Genomic DNA, 19,638 nt, shown 5'->3' on the forward strand with positions numbered 1-19,638 from the left:
GTGGTGCTACAGAAATCCGTCCTTGACAACTCTATTTCTTCTCGGTGCCTGCATTTCCAAAGTCAGCTACCCTCCCCATCCTGGCTCTTATCCTCTCCAACTTCCAACTTCTCTGGACTAATCTCCCCATCTCTGAGTATTCTCACTCTTGTGCTTGGCTACTCCCTAACTCTTAGATGCTGAAGCCCTCATGTGTCCAGATTCATGCTCAAAAGTTTGTTTGACTATTTTGGAGTGAGGAATTGCCAGAGACCACTTTTATCTTTAATGAGACTAGCAATGACTCAAATGTGTCCTTTTGGATGTCTGAGAGCTTCTACTTAGTCATGATACTAGAAGTAGAAATCATGCAAGATCTTTGACACTTAAAAGATACTTTAAAAACTTACCTCTATTTATATATGTATATATTTATATACATGTTTATAAATACACATAGTTATATTTGTATATACATATGAAGCTTATATCAGAGAAACACTAGATATCAAAAAATAGCTAGAAGGTAAATAAGAATTCTGAATTAAAAATATGATCCATGGGTTGGCATTTGTTCTTTTGGGTTTCTCATACTCACCCCTCAGTGCTTTGGAAAGATTAGCAGCACTTGTGAAACTTCTGTTAGACTTCAATCTATAATGCAGCTTTCACTTAGTCAACATATAATGGTGGTTTACATTATGACCTTAATTTGTGTCACAGAGATAGCATGGATCTTTTTTACATTTCTAAAATATTCCATTCATAATTTTTAATAAGATGACTACAAAATGGCTAGTAATGTTTTTGTTTACCTATTTTCAAAAAGTCATGTCCTAAAATTAAATAAATTAATCTCAAACAAAAGTACATATAATACATTTTAGCATTAATGTATACCATTCTTCATTTATGAAGACTTTGGTGCTTTCTTTTTTGTACTTTTCTATCCTTAGTGTCTAGCACACAGAAGGCACTGCATAAGTAACCACTGAATGAAAGATGCTACTAAACTTACAGGAAAAAAATGCAAAATTTTCCCAGTATTACCAGTGAAGTAGAAAATTGAGTTTGATTCTTAATGATTTTGCCCTTCCCCAGGACTAAAAGAACCTGCAAGAAGATTAACTAAAGCTAACTTGTCTTCAAGATCTTGAATATAGTAAAGCGAATACATATTTTGACCAATAGTAAGTTTCCAAAAGGAAATAATACTTAAAAACAAAGTTACAAATTACAATCTATTTAAACTTTAATTTGTGCATTTGTGGTAATTTACGACTGCAAAACACTTTTTCTTAAAATGACATAAAGGCACATTTCATTTGAATGCATAGTGTACCATTCTAAAATATCCTAATTTCCTTACAAAGTGCTTGAGCAGTCACTTACACATACAGTAATAACAAAATATATTTACACTCTATAGAGTTTAAAAATTTTAAATCTGACTAAAATATATATATTTTTAAAACTACAGAAAAAAATTAGTGCTTTCTTCAGCTTAATTGTGTGAATATACCCTGCCCTCTAATTTTTTTAGTGATTGACGTTAATTAAAAAAAAAATTCTGTACACTGTGTAGTTACAAAATGCTATGTCAGTTTTTAATGCTAAAAACCTATTTTAGACATTGCTTTCTATGCATATTTGAGAACCAGAAAAGGTGAGCAGACTGTACCTCAAAAGTATTTAGTGTTTTTTTAATGTTGTATTAACACTGTTTAAATTAAAAGCAGACAGTTTAACTAAGATCCTCTATTGTCCTTTACCGAGGAAGTGAACTGGCATTTTAAAATAATTTTAAAACAACATATTGCTCCCTTTTCCTATAAGATTTTCCCCCAAGGGATCATGGTTTATAATCAATTTATAAGGAAATAGAAATTATCTCTGAACAATCAAGGTGGAATATTCATATATGTTTTAAGCTCAAAAAACCTCTATAAATCAACAGGATTTCATTTTCTCATAGGATTTAAACTTCAGCATTTTTTAAGACATAAGACAATAGTGATTAAATGGTTAACTCATTATTGGTTAGTTAACAACTTGCTATTCCTGAGGTATGACGACCCTAACATGCTAAGCATGGAATCAAAGATGTTACTATTGAACTAAGGAAAAACAATAAAGTCATGGACCAGGAGGGAAAATAACTGAAACAAAAACAAACAAAAAAAAAACCCAAAACTCCAGGCAAGTAGAAAAGTCATGGCTTGCAAAAAGACTTTCCTATAAGGGCATTAAAAAGCCACAAATGGATCCTTGTACAAAGTATTTGATCAAATTATTTTTGAGACTTTTGAGGTACAGCTTTAGTGTTATAATAATTTTTATAAAATATAGACTGTTTTATCAAAAATATTTATACATTCTGTTATAATATATTGCTTCTGCCCTCAGTAACTGCCAATATAAAATCTGGATCCAGTGGCCTAAAATGTACAAATGCACTTAATGTAAATGCTGGAGTCTGAGGTGTCTGCTTGGCCACTGTACAAAAGTGATGAAGTGGTGGAATTAAATAATAAACCTACAACATAGAATACATTACAACTTGCACATATACATGTTCACAGCATGTATACAAGGATAATCCATATGTTTTAACAAAGATATAGTTCCCTTCTACAGTAGACACAAGAACAAGATGAACTAGGTTGATAAATGTACAATGCGTATCAAAAAAAAGGAGCCATCAGTTCACTGATTCTGGAAGAAAGCACGACTGAATGTACTAAGCATCTAGACTTTGGGAATGCATACAGGTAAAAGCAGTATCTTGGTTCAGGATGATCATTAAGTCCTCATTCTTAAAATTCTAAGTAAATGCAGATGTTTACTTGTTCCTGTTTGTTTCAGCATGGTTGATTTAATAAGATCGTTTGGCAAGTAGCTCAGTCAGAAAGCTATGAGGATCTGTTACATGGTTGGTAAAGATAAGGCAATAAAAATTTTCTAATAAATATAGAAAATGTATAATACAAGACATCAATTCATTTCATTTTAAAAAGCCCCAAAATGTGCACAAACTATTACTACATTTTTTTGGATATTACAGTAATTTCTTTAAAAAAATAAGAGCATTTGCCTTATTCAAACAGAATCATACTACGTGTGAATAGTAATAACATCCTAAGCCCTCTTTTCCTGTTTTTGTAAAACACACCTAAGGAAAATTAACTAATTAACTTTCCTTCCATTTAAGGCAGGCATACGGCAAAGCTAGGGACTGTAGAAGAGTGTTTTTTTTCCCCTCTGATTTAAAAAAATAAGACTATTTATCCAAAAGTATTCATTTGTGATAGATTTTCATGGCCAATGTTCATTCAGCTTAAACTCCATGAAACTGTTTCCAGTGTTCAGAATTTTGTTTAAAATACACTGAAAAGCCACTTTTCAAGAAGGTATTAGAATAGTACTTTTAAACACATCTTCATATGTTTAAAAAAACTCAGAAGCTTTTGTTGGCACAGAGAGCAAATGAAGGGCTGCTATTTTTCAGAGGTCTTCTTGTGAGTCAGTCTGCTTGGTTTCACAGTGTGTAGGAACTTAACACCAATCAGCAATATAGTCAAAATCTCTGAACATTTCTTGCTCCTCTTCTGAAAGTATCCTTGGTTCTCGAGGTGGAGTCAGAATAGGTGCTTCTGAGGTAAATTCATCATCAAAATTACTAACATCTTCTCGTCCTCTAATTGTAGGTACAAATGGTGGCTTAACTTTTTTGTCCATCAGAGCGCTCCAATCAATTAGCTGGATTACAAAATATAAAATGACCAGTTTAGTTTCCTACTTCTAACTGCTCGAGTATCAGAAAATTTGTAAACTTTCACACTTACTCGGAAAAATGGGTGTTTTTTCACATCCTCTGCATCTTTTTCACCAGCTCCAAGGCGTCGCTCAGGATTTCTTCTTAATAACTAACACAATACAAAGGAAGAAAGTAAAAATAAAACCAGAGAGTCACTGAGAAGGATTCTTGTAACTTGCAACCTTTTAGAGTTTCTTTTGGTATGTGTTTGTCTAAACCACGAACATCTATGACTGAAAAACAATTTCTAAAATGCTACTGGGACATATTCTTAGTATCAGTCAGTTCAGTCGCTCAGTCGTGTCTGACTCTTTGAAACCCCGTGGACTTCCCTGTCCATTATCACCAGGCTTCGCTGTCTATTACCAACTCTCTGAACTTGCTCAAACTCATGTCCATTGAGTTGGTGATGCCATCCAACCTCTTATCCTCTGTTGTCCCCTTCTCCTCCTGCCTTCAACCTTTCCCAGGATTAGGGTCTTTTCCAATGAGCCAGTTCTTTGCATCAGGTGGCCAAAGTATTTGAGTATCATATTTATTTTATAAATAAAACATATATGTTAAAACAAAATTCTTACCCTTCTCATTATTGAAATGGCTTCTGTAGATAAGAACCTTGGATACCTTACTTCATCATTTACAATACTGTCAAAGACCTCCTCTTCATCATCACCAGGAAAGGGAGACTAGAAGAAATATCTCTGAGTTAGTCAAAATGAGTTTCAATACAGTAAAATCTTACCTATTCAAAGTTCTGAAACACAACAAAGAACACTGTAGTGAGGAAACTAAGAAAAAGAAAAAGGAAAAACAAAATCAAACAAAAACCTTCCACCAAAACAAATAAGGACTACAAGAAGCTACAACAGACACACAATAGATATGCATCTATTATCCAGAGGACACACCATATATGCTTACTGAAATCTTGTGGAAAGACAGAAGGAAATGCACAAGGTGAAGTGTTACTACAGAGGGAAGCACAGTTTGTGGAGATATATCAGACATGAATGTGTTCTGAATTCCACAGTCAATAGCAAATTAATAATGGTAAAACACAGTCAGAGACAATTTGATTGTACTAAGAAGCAACTGTAAACAAAATTAAACTGAAAGCCAAAAAACACATTATTTCCGGGCATACTCAATGCTCTATACACAACAGGTCTCGAGGCAGTTCAGCAGAAGAATGGTAAGATGGTTGCGCACAGTGACAGTAATTATGCTGAGTAATAAAAAAAGTAGTTAAATGAACATTCAGTGTAACAATTTGATGTACATGGGGATAAACTCTCAACTACACTGAAAATATGGCTATGAAATATGACTTATTACCTCAGAATTTCAGACACCTTAGATTTGGCTGCTTACTTCCTGTTGGTTGTTAAAGAACAAGAGCCAAGCAGAAAGCAGTATCAACAAGAGAGGGACCTCTGACCTGAGGAACCTATGAAAATCATTTCAGAACCGAATATACTAAAGCTGAACTGCTAATATTATTGTTTGTATCTAAGAAAATTTCAAACTTTTCAGTTACCAAAATTTCAGTTTTGGCCTGATAAAACTCAGGCTTGTTGTATCAAAATCAGGCTTGATCATTTATTCACTCAAAATACATACACTGAATACCTGTTATATGGGACAATATAATTTCAGGGATTGAGACAATAAGTCAGGGGAAAATCCTATTTCACAAGGATTTTCAATGAGAATTTCATATGGTAATACGAAGCAATTTTGACTCCTATCTGATAAGTCAATTTTGTATTTGAAAACTCACTCCACAGGTCTTTGAATAGTGAAAATATATTTACATACTTGTTAAGCTGTTAAAAGTTTTTTTTCTGCAAATCGATTATAAGCTAACAGTACTAACAGTGGAAGGTTAACAAATCTATTTTAAGCACATATTAAAAGAATTCAATAGTCTGTTCAGATGTCAAGGATCTAAGTCTAGTATCTAAGGTTATTTTAAACTTCTCTGATACCTTCACTCTTTGCACACAGAAAGGGGACCTGATGTTAGCTTATTCCTAGGGTTGATTCAAGTCCTAACAACTCATACAAATTTGAAAATATGATATATCCAGTAAGTTTTCAATCATTTGTATTAATAGAGGAATTAGATATAAACTTTAGCCAAACCTCACTTTTATAAATTTAAGAAAAGGTAATGATAAGATTTCACCAGTGCTATAAAATTACAAAATATATGTACCAGTGAGTTTTAAGTTTCTTTTCCCAATTCTCCTTTTATGGAGGTGCTAAAAAGAAATTAAATTGCAAAAGGCAATTGTGAAGAAATAGCCAGATTCACTGTCTTTTATCTCTTGGTAAGAGCTTAACCAATGAGAAGTTCCTTTAAACAATATGAAACAGGAACTTCCTCACTGTTCACTGCCAAATCTCCCAGATACTTTAGAATCGAGGGGAGTAAAATAACTGGCTCTTAATTCTATAGTATTTGATAATAGACTCTCGTTTTTTGCATGTCATCGCCAATATGAAGAGTAAATTTTAAGCAAGCATCTAATTTTTGGTAACAAATCTCATACATAATTGAACACTAAATTTTAAAAAAAAAGCAACAAAAATGTTACTTAAAAAAATGTTTAAGTATATCAGAGCTTATAGAAACAACTATTATGGTACTTCTGGCACTTGTAGAAAGTAAAGAAAACTGCAATTAAAGTGTAAAATATATTTTTCTGTCTTAAAGCACTGTATGCTTTTCTCTTTTCTAAACAGAGGTGAAATAAATTTGTGTGGATACCCTATCTTGGAGGCAGCAAAGTACAATGGTTTAGAGATTAAGTTAAAATCCAAGCTTCACTATATGAGAGCTGTAAAACTTCAAAGTTACTAACTTCTTTGTGTCTCTAATTATGCATCTGGAAATAAACATAAGACTACTATTGAGCTCATTAAAAGCTGATGAAAAATTAAGTGAGCTAATACTTATAAAGCACATAGAACAGTGCCGGCACATAGTATATATTTTAATTCACTATTTCTTTTCAATCTTTTCCAAGTTTCCATTCCAATTTACATATCAAAGGGCACTGTCAGTGGATGAACTAAAATCATTTATTTACTTGTTTGGGATAAGTGCCACTAAATGACAATCACAGAGCAAAACTAGAAATTTCTGACATTCAACAATTTAGCCTGGAGAAGGCAATAGCAACCCACTCCAGTACTCTTGCCTGGAAAATCCCATGTTCAGAGGAGCCTGGTAGGCTGCAGCCCAAGGGGTCACGAAGAGTCAGACACGACTGACTTTTCACTTTTCACTTTCACGCACTGGAGAAGGAAATGGCAACCCACTCCAGTGTTCTCGCCTGGAGAATCCCAGGGATGGGGGAGCCTGATGGGCTGCCATCTGTGGGGTGACACAGAGTCGGACCCGACTGAAGTGACTTAGCAGCACCAGCAGCAGCAAGAAGTCTGACTAATACAGATTTATTCTATCCATCCACTTCTGTATCAATGAGATATAGTTGAAGGTCAAGTGCAAATGTTGTATACTCAGAATTTTGTTTTCTTTTTCTTTAGAATATATTCTGTGCCTAGTATGTCTGACCTGATTTTCCCAGTAAAGTATTATTTTTGGTTTATCAAAAAAAAAAATTTAGCTATTCATTCATTCAGCTACTAGTTTTTTCATGCCTAGAATGTACAAGGTTGGTCACTGGCATTGGAAAAACTGTATAACAAGGAACCAATTCCCTATGAAAATTTTTCTTTCATCTCAAGACCATCAAGCCCATCTAAGTAGTTTTCAATTACTTGTCTAAATATTTACTCTTTCTTAACTCCACCCTAATTAATAATTTTCAACAATTTATGACAAAATAGATTAATCTCTTCTTACTGTTTTATTAATTAGCTATAATTCACTGTTTTCTAAGTGGTAACAATTTCTGTGTAAAACTAAGTTATCCCCAGAAATTTATTTTAAATTAATATAAAGAAAATAGGAGGAAAAAAAATGTTAATCTTTTTAATTCTGCTATATTGCTTCTGAAGATAGCATTTACTTCTGACCAATGTACAGCTGACTTTTCCTATAGATAAAGAGCACATTCCTCTTATCAGTCTTCCTGCTTTCTATCTCCCATACAAAGATCAGCTATGTATGACTGCGTTTAAAAGTCATAAAATATAACCACGCCAGTGTGCTAGATCACTTCAGTTGCGTCCTATGCTCTGTGACCCCATGGACTGGAGCCCACCAGGCTCCTTTGTCCATGGAATTCTCCAGGCAAGAATACTGGAGTAGGTTACTTTGCCCTCCTCCAGGGGATCTTCCCGATCCAGGGAATGAACCTGATTTCTTACGTCTACCTGCACAAGCAGGCAGGTTCTTTACCACTAGCGCCACCTGGGAAGCCCATAGCAACACTAAAATAAACTATTTTCAGAACACTGGTATACATTCCACAAATATAAAAACCTAAAAAGACAGTGAAGGTAATATAGGATCGTAAGCATTACTAATGCATGTAAGTAATTATAAAGCGTAAGCTCTATTTATGCAGGAAACATACTAAGTGGTTTTATAAATGACATGCTTTGTTCTCTCAATCATCTTTCCCTTTATCTATCTTATACTACATACCTCACCAACGAGCATTTCATATATAAGGACACCAAGGCCCCACCAATCTACAGCCCTTGTATAGGATGTTTCTGTTAAAACTTCTGGGGCAAGAAATTCAGGAGTGCCACAAAATGTGCTTGTTCTGTCTCCATATCCCATTCCTGAAAAAGATAAAATGCAAATATTTGTTAGCAAAGAAAAAATCTAGCGTAAGAGTCAGAAGATATCATTAGGAAGCAAAATTAAAGGTGTACATTTGTGCATGGTGATCAAACTCAAAATACATCAGAGATTCTTTTTTTTATATTTATTTATTTATTTATTTTTTACTTCACCAGATCCTAGCTGAAGCACACAGAATCTTTAGTTGCAGCATGCAGGATCTTTAGGCTGTGGAACGTGGGCTCTAGTTCCCTGATCCGGAATCAAATCCAGATCCTCAGAGTCCTGATCACTGGACCACCAGGGTAGCCCATGAAAAAGACTTTAAAGAAAATGCTAAGAATTAATATGGAGTAAACTGCAACTCTATTATTTAATTAATGGATACAAATAAATAAAATTTCCATGTTTCATTTTACTACTTATTTTTTCTTTCTTGTCATTACTTTATAAGTGCTAACAAGTTAAAAAGAAAATAAAAAACTTATTCTAAACTTTAATTTCTACCCTGTCAATTAAAATTTTAAAATATGCTTACTTGCTTTATTATAAAAATAGCATTAAGTATAGTCTGAAAATTACCAAAGCAAACCCTTGGATAATTAAGAGTTGAATGAGTGTATCATATTATATAGAGATACAATATTAACATTTTAGCTAACTGGTTTTCTAAATACATTCTTCATATTTAGTCGCTAAATCGTGTCTGGTTCTTGCAGCCCCGTGGACTGTAGCCTGCCAGGCTCTTCTGTCCATGGGACTCTCCAGGCAAGAATACTAGAGTGGGATGCCATTTCCGTCTCCAGGGTATCTTCCTGACCCAGGAATCGAACCCAGGTCTCCTGCGTTGCAAGCAGATTCTTTACTGACTGAGCTACAAGGGAAGCCCAAATATGTTCCTCAAAATATAGTAATAAATTAGTCAAATAAAATTCTACTTATTGAAGAAAATGTCTGAACATATTCTAAAGTGTTAAAAGCTCATTCATCTTATGATGATCACATCATCTTAGAAAGCTTACTTGGTACTTGGGATAGGAGGAGATGAGTCTCAGGTAACTTATATGTGCAAGTGATACTTGAGAAGCATAAAGGGTGAGCAGATGTTAGTCAGCAAATAGAGTTGAGATAAGTGACAGTGGGGGAGAGACAAAGACTATAAGCAGTTTGGTTTTGCTGGAACAGAAGGTACTAAGAAGCAAGCTGAGAGAGATCCGGCTGGAGGAGGAGGCAGGCAGATCAGGTGAGGCAACATATATCACGTCTTTGCCACTGAAGGTTTTCAGTAGGGACGTACCATGCTCAGCTTTAAATTTATATGGGCCTCTTTTGTATTTTAGCAATTATATGGCAAGTTGAGATTTGAGGAAGAAAAAGAACAGAGACAGAAAAGTTAAGAGGCTATTAAAGTAGCTTTGTTAAAACAAGATGATTGGAAATAAGAGGGGAGATGAAAAACTTAAATATTGTTTGAAAAAAAAACAAACATTAAGGAGGTAGATGTCAATGCAATTTGGTAATTAACTGGATGTGGAAAGTAATGAAGAGGAGACAGTCCAGAACAATTTCACGTTTTCAGACTGGGAGACTGACAGGATTATGGTGCCATCAACTGCCAATGAGGCTGAGGACAAGAAACTATTTTTGTTTAGATAGTGATTCAGGTACCTACTGACTGTTCAAGTAAAACTGTCTAGTAAATAGTTGACTAGATATGTTTGGAAAGGAAATGATAGATTTGGGAATCATTAGTATATAATTGCTAGCTAAAAACTACCCTAAGAATAGCAATGGGCTAAGGCCAGACTCCAAGGAACAAAACCATTTCAGTCAACAGTATCCGATACATGTCCAATACAGAGAGAGCCAATAAAAGAAAAAAACTCACTGGATTCAATAATTAGGAGGTCAGTGGGTAAATAATGGACAAAGCTTTACAAAATTCATTCATTCTTTTATTTATCCAACTATTTATTAATTAAATACTCACTGAATAATTAAGATGTGTCAAGCACTACAGCACTATGGTGGAAAGAAAGCTGAATAAGAAACAAGAAGTACCAGGGTAGAGAGGGAGACAATGTTTCCTACAATACAATGTATTAAATGTACCTATTTACTATATTAGGCACGGTGCCACAAACTGTGGCACTATCTCTAGTTGCCATAATGCTCCTAAACAAGAAGAATTACATTTATTTTATAGCTGAGAAAACAGACTCCATGAGGTTAGAAGTAACTTGTCCAAAGACACAGAGCAAATAAGTGGCAGAATCAGGATCCAAGGGTGGTGCCTAAGCCCATGCTTTTTACACTTTCTTATGCTACATATGATTCAAATTTTTCCAGTTTAGATGTTTATTTACTTCTGTGTACACACACACACATATATATACAAAAAAGATTCTTGAGGCATATGCATTTTTTTCCTATTTAAAATGTTAAAAGATTTAAGAGGCAGGAGAGGTTTTTAGGCATATGTAATTTAAATTTACTCTGCACAATAATAGCAAAGCAAAAAATCTGGTGATTAACCAATGCTTTCTTAGAGTAGTGACAAAATTATTAACCATACAAAGAGACTCTTATTTTCCATACCGTGATTTCTGAAAACCTAATCTTATTTATGTTCACAGAATAAATTCTTAATAATTGTTATAGATTAGGTTATATGAACAATCTGTAATATCTCAATAAAGCATAAAGTTTAATTTTTAATAAATTAAAAAATACATTTTGCTTTCCATAGACAAACTTGAAAACTTCCAAAGCACAAAGCAATAGTAATTTATTAGAAAAGGCACTTTAAAATATCCAATTACCTTCTTTGCAAAGACCAAAATCAGCAATTTTCACAAAGCCCTCTGTATCTAGCAATAAGTTATCCAATTTCAAATCTCTGTTCAGGATAAAAAAAAAAAAGCAAAATAAAAAAAATCAATAAAATTGGTAGATAATAAAGTAGAAACATCATTTTAATATGAGTTATACTTTCTCTTTACTAAAAAATGAGTTTTTTCATATTATGGTTTGAGATTTACTATAAATACTATATTTTTTTGGCAAGATTGTTACTTTATAAAATATAATTTCTGAATATTCCCCCACTATGTAGAAAAGTAAGAATGTATCTAAGAGAAATGTTTTATCTATTTAAACATATATTTTAAAGCTTAGGAAGAGTTCATGTATCTTTCATGATACCTATACTTTCATATTATTCAAGCTTAATAAATAAATAAGTTAATGGCCATGCCATGTGGCATGAAAGATCTCAGTTCCTGTACGAGGGACTGAACTTGGTCTACAGTAGTTAAAGCACTGAATCCAAACCACTAGATCACCAGGGAACTCTCGGACTTGTTTGAATTCCCTACATACCATCCATAAGAAAGAATTGTCAAATGAATAGCATAAAATAAGGTATAAGCAAGCAGGTTTAACATTCCAAGAGAATAATTCAAAATAAAGAGGAAGGTATTAAATCATACTAAATGATTAAAAATTAACTTGAAAATATTTTATTCTTTGAGTAAAATAAGGTCATGAGGAAACCATTACCTTGAAAACATTGTTAGAAGTTTGAATAAACTCACCTTTATAGTCTTTTAATTCTGACTGGCCTTCCTACAATTTTTCTGATCTAGAGCAATGCTATTCAAAGTGTTACCCACAGACGAGCTGCTGGACTATGAAGTATTTCTAACTGGTCTACAATTTGGTAAGGAGTTTGTGCCAGTACATACATCAGCTAATCAGCTGTGTCCTCAAGTACACAGCAAAATGGCACAAGCTATTTATCATGAACAAATTTTCAGTAGTAGTAGTCTACATAAATTTTCTATAGATGATCAACTGAATATAAATATTCACCAGGATGAATATTGTTGGTAAATTGTGTTATCATAGGCCAGCTTACAATTTGACTGTTCTAATTAGGTAATGGTCAGAACACCAGTAACAAAGAAGTTCATTATATAATTACTGTGTTAACTATGTCTTTCAAAATTGGGTTTTAACTTTTTTAGTGGTCACTTACCATATTAAAGAGAAAATTATGAAGATGGTTAAACACAAACTATTCTTAATCATCTTTAATTCTACTTCATATCAATAAGCAATTAGAAGGTATCAAAATTTTACTTACCTATAAACAATTTTGTGTTCATGTAAATACTGCAACCCAAGAACTACACATGCAGCATAAAATCTGTTTCAAGAATTAAATCAAAGAATTTAAATAAATTACACTGTTTTTGAATCCCAGAGTTTACACTTTTATGCTTCAAAGCAGAACTCTAGTTAATTCATTTCACAAATATTTATTTAGTCCTTACTATGTGCCAGACATGTAAGATATGTGCTAAGTGTTTTAAAAATAAGAAAAAAAAAGACAGTCTCTAAAATGGAAGCCATTAACTTCGTCTGAGTGGGAGTCACTTAAGTCCTCACAGCAGATATCTGATCTGGTTCTCTGGAAACAATTACAATATGCATTATAAAGGCAAAAGGATGTTATAAAAGGTAGAACTTTTGTGGGAGAAATACAGGGCATTTCCCTAAGAGGGAAAGGAATAGCGGTGTACAAGGCATAGCATGTTTGACAACCAGTAACAAGTTTGTGGCTGAAGTAAATGCTGAGGGAAGAAGCAGTGGAAGATGAGGCTGGGAAGACAGCCTGAGATTTAGTTGCAAAAGACCCTGATTGTCATATTGTGCACAAAGGCATACCTTGTTTCACTGTATTTTCACTTTTATTGTTTGACAGATAACTCTGGTTTTTTTTTAAACAAATTGAAGGTTTGTGGCAACCCTGAATGGAAACACAATGGGTGCCATTTTTCCAACAGCATTTGCTCATGGCAAGTCTCTGTGTCACACTTTAGTAATTCTCTCAATATTTCAAACTTTTTCATCACCATTATGTTTGTTACAGTGATCTGTGATCTCTGACATTACTATCACAAAAGCTCAGATGATAGTTATCATTTTTTAGCAAAGTACTTCTTAATTGAAGTATGTACATTTTTTAAAAGACAATGCCATCATACACTTAATAGACTACAGTATAGTGTAAATGCAACTTTTAAATGCACTGGGAAACCAGAAAATTCACATGACTCACTTTATTATGATATTTGTTTTATTGCAATGGTCTGGAATTGAACTTGCAATATCTCGGAGGTATGCCTGTACTGAAAATTCCTCTTTTAGCAATACTGAATCAAACCATTTTAAAGAGAGCGGAATGATCAGATTTATGTTAGAGAGAAATTTCCTGATAGTAGTGTGAAGGCTGGAGTGCAAGTAGGTAGATATTCAGAGGGATAAGGAACAGAAGGCAATGGCACCCCACTCCAGTACTCTTGCCTGGAAAATCCCATGGATGGAGGAGCCTGGTAGGCTACAGTCCATGGGGTCGCTAAGAGTCGGACACGACTGAGCGACTTCACTTTCACGTTTCACTTTAATGCATTGGAGAAGGAAATGGCAACCCACTCCAGTGTTCTTGCCTGGAGAATCCCAGGGACAGAGGAGCCTGGTGGGCTGCTGTCTATGGGGTGGCAGAGTCGGACACGACTGAAGCGACTTAGCAGCAGCAGCAGCAAGGCTAAAATGATTGTACCGATGAAAGACCATTAGAACCTCTAATGTAGTGACCACAAAGAGAATAAGAGATGGATTTAAGAGAAACTTTAAAATGAGCACAACAGGACTTGGTGTCTCATTAGCTATTAATATAAAGGATGAGGGAGAAGGAAAAGCTGAAAATGATTCTCAAGGTTTCCTTTTTATTATAATGAAGAGGTGAAGAAATACAGAAGTAGCCCAAGTTTTGTGGGGAAAGTGAGTTTGTGTTTGGATATTGACCTCAAATTGCCTTGGGACAGGGGAAGACGTCTGGAAATTGGCTAAATAGGTTTCGATCTTAGGAAAACTTCATCCAAGCTAGAATACCAACTTTTGAGAGACTGGACCATCTTTGTCTTTTTCAGAGTTCAGCCTAAATGCTGAGCAAATGCTTGATACACAAGCAAATGCTTGATACACAATAGCCTTAACGAATGAGGAGGTAGGTCAATAACAAATGAATGAATTAAAAACTGCAGGGCTGTCTTCAGTGTAGAATGGCCTACAAGGAGACACTTAAGAGAATTTTAATTTTACAAGTAATACAAGGATATTTCTTCGATAAAAAACACGTAACTCCCGTACCCCAAAGCACAATTTTTCTTTCATACATCTCCATCTCATCCTAACACCACTACTATCCACTGCTCTTATTAGTTTGGTGATTGTTCTTCAAACTTTTAGAATGCATTTGTATGTACATATAGATAATACAGATATCTTTTGTGTTTACTTATTTTTATAAAGATGGAGCCATAATTTTGAGAATTTTAAAATTCAACTATTAATAAATATTTTATTATATATTAGACCTTAAATAATTATCAGAAGTAAAGTCCATTAAAAAAAATCTGATTCTAAACTTGTTTAAGGTGTTTTTTTTTTTTTAAAAAGCAAATTTATTTTGGTGGCAAAACAAAATTGTGAAAATTATAAAAATACCTTGATTTCTCTTTTATTTGTAAAAAGATCGTCCCAACAGTTAGAAATGGACATGGAACAACAGACTGGTTCCAAACAGGAAAAGGAGTACGTCAAAGTTGTATATTGTCACCCTGCTTATTTAACTTCTATGCAGAGTACATCATGAGAAACGCTGGGCTGGAAGAAGCAGAAGCTGGAATCAAGATTGCCGGGAGAAATATCAATAACCTCAGATATGCAGATGACACCACCCTTATGGCAGAAAGTGAAGAGGAATTAAAAAGCCTCTTGATGAAAGTGAAAGAGGAGAGTGAAAATGATGGCTTAAAGCTCAACATTCAGAAAACGAAGATCATGGCATCTGGTCCCATCGCTTCATGGGAAACAGATGGGAAAACAGTGTCAGACTTTATTTTTTGGGGCTCCAAAATGACTGCAGATGGTGACTGCAGCCATGAAATTAAAAGACACTTACTCCTTGGAAGAAAAGTTATGACCAACCTAGATAGCATATTCAAAAGCAGAGACATTACTTTGCTGACTAAGGTCCGTCTAGTCAAGGCTATGGTTTTCCCAGTGGTCATGTATGGATGTGAGAGTTGGACTGTGAAGAAGACTGAGCACCGAAGAATTGATGCTTTTGAACTGTGGTGTTGGAGAAGACTCTTGAGAGTCCCTTGGACTGCAAGGAGATCCAACCAGTCCATTCTGAAGGAGATCAGCCCTAGGATTTCTTTGGAAGGAATGATGCTAAAGCTGAAACTCCAGTACTTTAGCCACCTCATGCAAAGAGTTGACTCACTGGAAAAGACTCTGATGCTGGGAGGGATTGGGGGCAGGAGGAGAAGGGGATGACAGAGGATGAGATGGCTGGATGGCATCACTGACTCGATGGACCTGAGTCTGAGTGAACTCCGGGAGTTGGTGATGGACAGGGGGGCCTGGTGTGCTGCGATTCATGGGGTCGCAAAGATTTGGACACGACTGAGCAACTAAACTGAACTGAACTGAATGATACTTAGTAAATAACTAAGTACAGGGAGTATTTTCAAATTAAACCTTTAAGATAAATATTTCACAGAAACAGAAAATGAAGCTCTCATAGAGTAACTTATTTAAAATCACATTCTAGAACACAGCAAGGCTAGGACTAATTTTGATTCCATTGCCTCAAGCAATAAGAATATGTTTGCCTAACATATGTGAGCCACCCCTCCCCTCGAGGTGTTCCACTAGTACACAGAATAGACATAAGTCATCATTGTGCCCCTTTAGTGAGGGGAAACAGACAATAAAAATGTAAAAAAAAAATAAGACAATTTTAGATATAAATAAAGTGGTATGGAGAACATAAAATATAAAACAGAATAGAATGGCCTGATTTAGATATTAGTGATACAGTGATATTTTAGATAACGTACTCAAGAAAGGACCTTCAAAGAAATGACATTGCAGGTGAGATCTGAATGATTAGAGGGAGGTATTGCAGATATAAAGTATTGCAATGTAGCATTTTATTCTTGTATTTCACTGGGGTTAATTATTTCATTGGTACTATGTAATTTGTACTCTCAGAAAGAATAAAAAGTACGTTAATGCAGAATAGGAATTTATATTTATCTCAAAAAAAAGCATAACAAAACAAAAACAAAATTTCCACAGCAGTTAGTACAGGGCTAGGCATAGTAGAGATGGCCTGCTTTTAATTTTTAAATATGCAGGTAACAAATTTTTAATAGCTATCTATTATATTGTGGCTTTTGCCTCCTTTATTGAAAGTTTCACCATCCACCAGAACTAATGCCCTATTTCTTTATTTGAAATTTGAAAATATGACAGTACTATCTGTTCTGTTATACCTCTAATGGTTATGGTAAGAATCAAATAAAGGGAGGAAAGTAAAAATGTCACACTAATGTCAGTTGTCAGAATACAGACAAGAGATAAAAATTTTATAATAAACCCAATAAAGGTTTACTGAGCTTCCCTGTGGTAAAGAATCCTCCTGCCAACTCAGGAGATGCAGGTTCAATCCCTGGGTCAGGAAAATACCTTGGAGAAGGAAACAACAACCCACTCCAGTATTCTTGCCTGGGAAATCACATGGACAGAGGAGCTTGGCAGGTTACAGTCCATTTGGTCACAAAAGAGTCGGTCTCAACTTAGCGATTAAACAACAACAACAAAGATTTACTAATCACTGGTTTATGATTTTTATATTTTGGAGGCAGAATTTACATGTTGCAGGTAAGGAAAAAAGAGAATCAAGAATGACTCCTTGTACTTTGGTCTGAACAACTGGTGCATGGTACTACCATTTAGTAAGAGAAAAGACTAGAAGAGCAACAGGCTGGGGAGTGGTGGGTGAAGTGTGGGGAAATGGGGAACACCAGAAGTTCATTTTGAGATACCTGAAATACTTGTCAGCTACATAAAGGGAAAAGTCAAGTTGGCTGCTGAATGCTATTAGAGTTGTAAGTTTAGGAACGATATAAGGGCTGGAGACATAAATTTGGTAAACACCTGCACATAGAGTGTAGCTATTAAGAGTAAATTTTCCTAGGGTCAAATCCCTAGTTCCACACTTAAGAGCTATAAAACTGAGATAACAACAGGGGGAGAATATATACACATTATGTTTAGTCACAAGTGTTTGTTATTATTTATTCTTTTGCATCTGAATAAGCAAAACTTCCATATAATATCACACTCAAAAACTACAAAAAGGATTATGATGATAAATTAAAATAATTAACACAGTACCTGACATCCAGTAAGTATTCAGTGAAATATAAATTTTAAGCAGTACACTCAGTTATTTATTATCATAAATCTGGATTCTATGCCCTTCATTGGAGGTGCCATGCATATCAATTTCTTTTATATTTTTTCAGAGATATTTTAAGCATATGCATTAAGTATTTTAATACTTAAGGCATACTATTTTAAACTACCCCTTAAAATGCAAATATAAATATTTCATACAAATATATGAGAAGAACTCTTCTACATTTTTTTTTTACTTAATAATATACTTTGAGTATAGTTAATATTTGAAGCCATGGTCCCAGATGGCATTAATTAGGGTAAAATATACTAGAAAAAAAAGAAATTCTACTAAAACAAACCTAAATGGTATATCTAACTTATCAAGTGTGACTTAGGGTAATACATGAAATTTTCAACATGAACAACAGAGAAAAATAGATACATTTATATATGACAAAAAGGCAAGTAAAGAGTTCTAAGACTCCTTCCTCTATTTTCCATTTGAGGGAAAAAAATAAATCTAAAATTCAGAGAGTTTTCTTCCTTCCCAGAAAGCAATAAGTCATGAAGAAACTCAGAGAAATGTCTAAAATACTCACACAGCTCTTGGTTCAGAAAAGACATCAGTGTGAATGTGCATCATTAGGTCCCCACCGGCAGCATATTCCATTACAAAGCAAACATGCTCTTTGGTTTGGAAACATGCAAAAAGGTTCACCAAAAAGGGATGCCTTACACTGTTCACAGTTTCAAAAATTCTTTTTTCACACATCAGGCTGTAAGAGAAAACATTAAAATATCACTGGTATTTTTTTTTAAGTTCTAGTTGCAAATAACATTATTTAAAAATTACTAAACTCTTAAAATAAGCAAAGCTCTTAATCATTATGACTTTAAAACCATAAACTATGTCATTTTGCTATAAATGCTTTGAAAATTTGGGCTATGTGATATATAAATAACTTTAATAGAAATATATTAATGAAAACCAAATATGATTACCATGAGATAAATTTCACTATTGATAGTATCAGAAAGCAATGGCACCCCACTCCAGTACTCTTGCCTGGAAAATCCCATGGACGGAGGAGCCCGGTGGGCTGCAGCCCATGGGGTCGCTAGGAGTCGGACACAACTGAGCGACTTCACTTTCATTTTTCACTCTCATGCACTGGAGAAGGAAATGGCAACCCACCCCAGTGTTCTTGCCTGGAGAATCCCAGGGATGGAGGAGCCTGGTGGGCTGCCATCTATGGGGTCGCACAGAGTCGGACACGACTGAAGCGACTTAGCAGCAGCAGTAGTACCAGAGTAGCGCACATAAGACTAATGGTAATCATAAAAAAGTCTTAATTGGAAGTGAATTGTGAAAAATTTTCAGGAATTGATCAGAGTAAGATTTAGCAACCTAAAGCATTATATTAAAATATAAACTCTGTGATCAAGGTGATTTCAAGGACAGTGTATATTTATAATTCATAAGCTATGGTATCCAAATATTCTATCATATAAAGCTGAGAGGTAAAAATACATTGCATAATATTTTAATTTAGAAGGCTACCTGGAAAATAAAGGAATTTCATGGAGAATTCTATAACATGCTTCAGGGAAGCTCTTGGAGAATGATACAATTTGTCTATAAAATCTATATAGCTATCACAGGTTTTCCCTGTAAGAATTCTTATAAGCTGTTTAAAAGAACAGCGGTCAAACTTACTGACTCTGAAACATTAATTTTGCCTAAATGGCAAGA

At 34.5% G+C, this 19,638-nt stretch overlaps 1 protein-coding gene across 3 annotated transcripts in view; it reads right to left on the reverse strand.

The window, feature by feature from the left end:
• Nucleotides 1-762: 762 nt before the first annotated feature.
• PKN2 (protein kinase N2) overlaps nt 763-19,638 on the reverse strand; it is a 93,026-nt gene continuing 74,150 nt past the window's right edge. For all 3 annotated transcript variants that reach the window (XM_068965054.1, XM_068965055.1, XM_068965053.1), the window contains 7 exons: nt 18,485-18,661; nt 12,709-12,771; nt 11,384-11,460; nt 8,418-8,560; nt 4,375-4,482; nt 3,825-3,905; nt 763-3,738 (listed from right to left, as the gene is read on the reverse strand). In XM_068965054.1, the coding sequence (XP_068821155.1) occupies nt 3,535-3,738; nt 3,825-3,905; nt 4,375-4,482; nt 8,418-8,560; nt 11,384-11,460; nt 12,709-12,771; nt 18,485-18,661 (853 nt within the window). In that variant the 3' untranslated portion in view covers nt 763-3,534. The remainder of the gene's footprint in view (nt 3,739-3,824; nt 3,906-4,374; nt 4,483-8,417; nt 8,561-11,383; nt 11,461-12,708; nt 12,772-18,484; nt 18,662-19,638) is intronic.

This window comes from Capricornis sumatraensis, chromosome 2 (assembly GCF_032405125.1).
Source record: "Capricornis sumatraensis isolate serow.1 chromosome 2, serow.2, whole genome shotgun sequence".
Lineage (NCBI taxonomy): Eukaryota > Metazoa > Chordata > Mammalia > Artiodactyla > Bovidae > Capricornis > Capricornis sumatraensis.